The sequence below is a fragment of the Vulpes vulpes genome, chromosome 12, assembly GCF_048418805.1.
Source record: "Vulpes vulpes isolate BD-2025 chromosome 12, VulVul3, whole genome shotgun sequence".
Classification (NCBI taxonomy): domain Eukaryota; kingdom Metazoa; phylum Chordata; class Mammalia; order Carnivora; family Canidae; genus Vulpes; species Vulpes vulpes.
Window position 1 is genome coordinate 147,348,087 of NC_132791.1, and position 6,000 is coordinate 147,354,086.

Genomic DNA, 6,000 nt, shown 5'->3' on the forward strand with positions numbered 1-6,000 from the left:
TCTCTCTCTCCAAAATAAATAAATAAAATCTGTAAAAAAATAAATTTACCAGTTGGTCTATACAAATATACATATAGACGTGTATAACTGTATTGTTTTCATTTTTTATTAAATGGAATTATATCTTACATATTCTCTGAAGTTTTTTTCATCTAACAATAAACATCAGCATTTTTATAGACATATTTATGAAAAAATACTGGAGCACCAGCTCTATGCCAGGTAGTGAATATACTAGGAATACAGCAGTGACCAAAAAGTCTAGCTTTATATATCCACCTTGTTATGTATATAGCTGTTAAGATATTTTACTTAAAAATTCCTATATTAATGGACACTGAGATTATTTCCCTTTTCCCTATTTTCAAAATTTTTACTGGGAACAAGCATCTTTAAATATGAAACATACTCTTCCACACTGTGCTAGTTTATCTATGGAATAATTTATAAACACAGGATTACAGGGATTTAGGGCTATTTGCATTTTACAGCTGATTAGAAGCTGCCAAACTGCTTCCCAAAAAGGTCACACTAAGGTTATCATTATGTCAGAGTTTTTAACATTTTGCAAACATAAACGATGAATCATAATTGTTTTAATATGCATTCATTTTCTTACTAGTGAGGCTGAATATCTTTTTTTTTTTTTAATTTTTTTTCTTATTATTTATTTATGATAGTCAGAGAAAGAGAGAGAGAGAGAGAGAGGCAGAGACACAGGCAGAGGGAGAAGCAGGCTCCATGCACCGGGAGCTCGACGTGGGATTCGATCCTGGGTCTCCAGGATCGCGCCCTGGGCCAAAGGCAGGCGCCAAACCGCTGCGCCACCCAGGGATCCCAAGGCTGAATATCTTTATGTTTATTTTTGTTATGTTTCTTCTATCAAATGTTTGTTTATAACCTTTGCCTGCTTTTTTATCGCTTTATTTTTTTCTTATTGATTCTTAAGCATTCCTTACATGTTGTAAGTATTCTATTTTACACGTTGCAAGTATTGTCCCTTGGTTTGAAAAAGTCGATGTATTTTGTCTGTTTATAATATTGTTGGCTGTAGAACTTTTTAAAAGTTTAGTAGTTGTCATGCTTTTTTTCATAGTTTCTAGGTTTTATCATATTTAGAAAAGCCTTCCTCACCAAGTTGATTAAAAATTTTATTCAATTTTCTTTTTTAGTATCTAAAACTTTTAGACTTTTTGATACATCAGGAATTCATTTTGTGTATAACTTCAATAGCAACCTAACTAATTTCTTTCTAATGTTAATTTGTCAGTGCATTTTTTTTATCATTGGATAAATCAGAGCCAATGAGAATACTGAATACAAAAATAGTTAAGTTTATCATTTAGTCATTAAAAATAACCTTTTGATAGAAGAATGTTTAGTAATGTAGAAATAAACATGTCACTTTATAAACTTCACATGTAGTACTTAAACTATCCAAAAGAAATACATACATAGTAAAAAAAAAAAATTGTTTAAAAGTTAAGAGGAACAGCTCTCTGAATTTGGATTCAAGGTGATAATTTTTTTCTGTCTTTTTATATTTTCCCCAATAACCATGCTTACTAATATAACCATAACAAGGTTGTTAAAAAGAAACATTTCTTAAAGATTTTATTTATTGATTTGAGAGATGGAGTGGGGAGGAACAGAGGGAGAGAGAGAGGGAGAAGCAGGCTTCCCACTGAGCAGGGAGCCCCAAGTAGGGCTCAATCCCAGAACCCTGGGATCATGACCTGAGCCCAAGGCAGATGCTTAACCAACTCAGCCATCCAGGTGCCCCAAAAAGAAACATTATTAAACACTTATAAGGAACAAGGATAATAGGGACAGAACCCCAATGATAAAAATCTCATTTGGTCCTTACCATTTGGATGAAAAGGAATTGTTATGAATTTCACAACTGGAGGGACAAAATTGTACTGTGATGTAAATTTTATTGTCAGTTGGAAGAATAATCCTATAATAAAGAAACAAACATTTTCATAAAGCATCATGTTGTACCGATTAACTGAAACCTGAAGATTCTCTATAGTTTAGCCTCTGAGGTCCCGAGAGTTTTATTAATAAGTAAATTGGATCACAGGGTACATAGAGTCCTCTAGATAATTTCATAGACTCCTCACAGTCTAATCTGTATTTTCAGCCTGTTTCCCACCAGGCCTTTTCATCCACTAACTCCATCCCTGAACACCCGCCCCTTTCACTGTATTGCTCTTATTTGCTGAACTCACTCTTCCAGAACCGTCTCTTGTTTATAAGCTTTTGCCATGCTGTTTACTCAGACTGAATTTCCTTTCCCTTCTAAATCTGACAAACTCTTACCTGTTCTTCAGGACTCAACTCAAATGTTACTGCCTTGAGAAGCCAGCCGGTTCCTGACTTTCCAAGGCAAAATTAACTAATCCACTTTCTTCTCAGCATTCAAGACCCATTAATTGCACATATTAGATGTACTGTAATTAGCCACTGACATTTTTCTCCCCTACTTCACTCAACAACTCTATTTTGTCAATCCACAAAGAAAGAGTGCATGGCCATTAAAGTTTATAGTGGCCCAGTCTTCTTGAGAATTTGATTTATGAAAATTTTGGGAAAAATCATAAAGGACAAAAATGAGAGATAACGGTGGGATTTTTATGCAAGTAGAAATTTTTATACCTATTCTTTGATTTCATGGAAGACTTACATTATATTCCCAAATGATATGCTTTATTGCATCTGCTTCTTAAAAAGTGTAATGACATTAAAATTTGGCATAAGGGAAAATTCAAACCTAAAATTCCCATCTACATTGACAAGTGGCAAGAAATTAAGCCACATGATGAAAAAATAACGTGAATTCCTCTGGAAATCTAGAGAATTTATATACCGTAATCTTATTATACATGTAAAGAAGATAGGCTAATAATGGTATAAAGACTTTTAAGGGGATCCCTGGGTGGCTCAGCGGTTTAGCGCCTGCCTTCAGTCCAGGGTGTGATCCTGGAGTCCCGGGATCGAGTCCCATGTCGAGCTCCCGGCAGGGAACCTGCTTCTCTCTCTGCCTGTGTCTCTGCCCCCCGCCCCCATCTATCATAAATAAATAAAATCTTTAAAAAAAAAAGACTTTTAAAAAGTAAATTGGTTTTGAAAATACAGACCATGCCAAAATGTATTCTGTAGACCTTCAATATCGGCTCCCCATTCCATCAGATCTTCACTTACAGGAAAGGCAGTAATACCCTTTAGTTAAAAAAAAAAAATCAAAGTAGAAGTAAACGTTAAATTTTGCAGCTTTGAAAATCAGATGTCAAGTTATAATGAATTCCAGAAACTCCACATTTTCTTTTCCTGATAAATTTATTTGTTGATTTGGGAAGATGTTATATATTTTATATTGTCTGATTATGCAGAAGTTAAGGTAGATTCCAAGAAATGCATACAACAATAAATTCATAATAAATCATAAGCATGAAAATCACAACTGAGACTACAAAGCCAAGATTGAGATGTGGCTTATATAAATCAATAGCCAACTGAAGATTCTAAACAGAAAAGAAGGAAATAGTTGGAAAGATGCATCTTCAAAGCTTCAAAAAACTATATGGATGCTCTATGGAGGGCATGAAGAAAAGTTTCGTTAAGAAAAATACAACTCCAAAATTACTCTTGTGTATAAAAATAAAATTTTCCTTCACTTGAGTTAATGTCCCAATGGAGGGATGACAATCTATTTCATGGAAAAGTTTATCATTTATGCTGAGGGATACAGTTAGATACAGTCAGCAAATATTTCTGAGCAACCAACATAGTTATTAAGTATGTTATATGCTGGGGACGTCTGGGTGGATCATCAGTGGTTGAGTGTCTGCCTTTGGCTCAGGGTGTGAACCTGAGGTCCTGGGATCGAGTTCCACGTCGGGCTTCCTGCATGGAGCCTGCTTCTCTCTCTGCCTGTGTCTCTGCCTCTCTGTGTCTCTCATGAATAAATAATAATTTTAAAAGTATATTAAATGCTAGTCTGGATAAACATTTTATCTCTATTATCTACATTTTTTATAGTTACATATCACGTTCTCTCTTCAGCAAATTCTCTTTTACCAGAGAACCACAGAGTTCAGGTAGAGCAGAAACAACATTAAGTATTAGGTTTGAACATCTTGGATGTTTGTTGTTGGACTCAAGAGTTGTTCCTAACATCTCCAGTGAAGACAACACTTCTATAGCAGGGATGGAAATAGAACAGTGCCCATGAACTACCTACACCTGAAGCAAGTGTTGGTAGCCCTCGAAGCCCTCCCTCCAAGGTGACTTTCTTTCTGTTCTCTTAAGCACTCCCTCCCCGCCTTCCCTTTTTTATTCTCCACACCATAAGCAACACACATAGCCTGTTGCACCTATGGACCTCACTGTGGTGGCATTCCCGGCAAAGCCTTCCTCTGTGTTGTAATTATAAAGGAAATGCATCTAGGCATTATATCTGATAGCCTTGGGTGGAAAAAAAGTGCCTTAGACAGCGAGTAGCAGAACTTAAGAGCAAGGGCTTTGGGATCAGAAAACCCTGCGATGGGATCCTGGGGCCAAATTTTTACTGAGCCTTTCTTTCTGGGACTTAGGCTTCTGGTAGATAAAACCAAACACTACTTATTTAATAATGTAATTCATGAGCACACCCTGTCTCTACTGATCACTACCTGATATTCGAGGTTTAAATACACACAAATTATCACAATGTGCTCCATATTTTTAACTATTATGATTATGAAGTAATAATTCTTATTATTAAAAAGTAGATCTGGGCAGCCCCAGTGGCCCAGCGGTTTAGCGCCGCCTTCAGCCCAGGGCGTGATCCTGGAGTCCTGGGATTGAGTCCCACATGGGGCTCCCTGCATGGACCCTGCTTCTCCCTCTGCCTGTGTCCCTGCCTCTCTCTCTCTGTGTCTCTCATGAGTAAATAAGTAAATTCTTTGAAATAATAATAATTATTATTATTATAAAAAGTGCAATCGATTCATTAATACTGCCTGGCAAATTAGGTCTAACTAAATTATGCCTTACAGAATAAACACGGATCAAAAATGCTTTTAAAAACCTGTACCCCAGAGGCACCTGGGTGGCTCAGAGGTTGAGCTGCTCTTCCTTTGCCTCAGGTGGTCACCCTGGGGTCTGGGATCGAGTCCCGCGTCGGGCTCCCTGCATGAAGCCTGCTTCTCCCTCTGCCTGTGTCTCTGCCTCTGTGTCTCTCGTGAACAAATAAATAAAATCTTAAAAAAAAAAAAAACCTCGTACTCCCAACAAAATACACCTCTCCAGGTTCCCACACTCACCTTAAAATTGTTCTCCTTCAACTCTTGGATGTCTCTCTCCAGCAAGAAGTAAGCTCTGCAGTGCATGATAAGGCTCTGGCACCCGTCCCCACACTCCTAGGCTTCACTCGGAGACAGATGCCTGAGACTTTGGGTCGCTCCGGCACACCTGGCCAGCTCACAAGGACTTGTTTTCTAGAGCCCCAGAACGCTGTCCTTCCGAGAGAAGCGGCTCTAAGCTGGACTTACAACAGTGACTTTCCTTTTCTCCTCTGACTCCACCAAACTTCCCCAACGGCGGCGTGTCACGCGGCGCCAGCCCACAGCCCAGCCTCAAGGCAGACGTGGGGGAGCACCTGGGCCAACCCGTGAGGTTCGTGCGTGACGCGGGGGCGGCAGGCGCAGCGCAGGGCCGCACGGCTGATGTTAGGGAGCGCGGTTAGGCTACGCCTCACAGGTGTCGCCGGGCGCCCGCTTCCCGGGAGGTCGCAAATCGGTTGCTAAGCAACAAGACCCTGCGGGAAAGTTGTGGCGCTTGGCCGCCCCATCCAATCAGCGACGGGGGGCGGGCCTCTGGAAACCCTCGCAGCCAATCGTCTAACCGTTTCCCTTTGACAGGCCGTGAGATCCGTTGTCAAGGCAACACGCGCCCGCCCCCTCACCACGCCAACTCAGTCCAACAACGTGGAGTGTACCCAGCTAGTGTAAGGCG

General features: G+C 39.5%; 1 protein-coding gene across 4 annotated transcripts in view; it reads right to left on the minus strand.

Annotated features, from left to right (window-relative positions):
• Positions 1–5,768, minus strand: part of UBE2U (ubiquitin conjugating enzyme E2 U) — a 50,324-nt gene extending 44,556 nt beyond the window's left edge. For 3 of the 4 annotated variants that reach the window (XM_072730720.1, XM_025983240.2, XM_025983237.2), the window contains exons 1-3: positions 5,310–5,768; positions 3,144–3,225; positions 1,868–1,960 (exon numbers count right to left, since the gene is read on the minus strand). In XM_072730720.1, the coding sequence (XP_072586821.1) occupies positions 1,868–1,960; positions 3,144–3,225; positions 5,310–5,375 (241 nt within the window). In that variant the 5' untranslated portion in view covers positions 5,376–5,768. The remainder of the gene's footprint in view (positions 1–1,867; positions 1,961–3,143; positions 3,226–5,309) is intronic. The other variant, XM_025983238.2, reaches the window with a different exon arrangement.
• Positions 5,769–6,000: the final 232 nt, after the last annotated feature.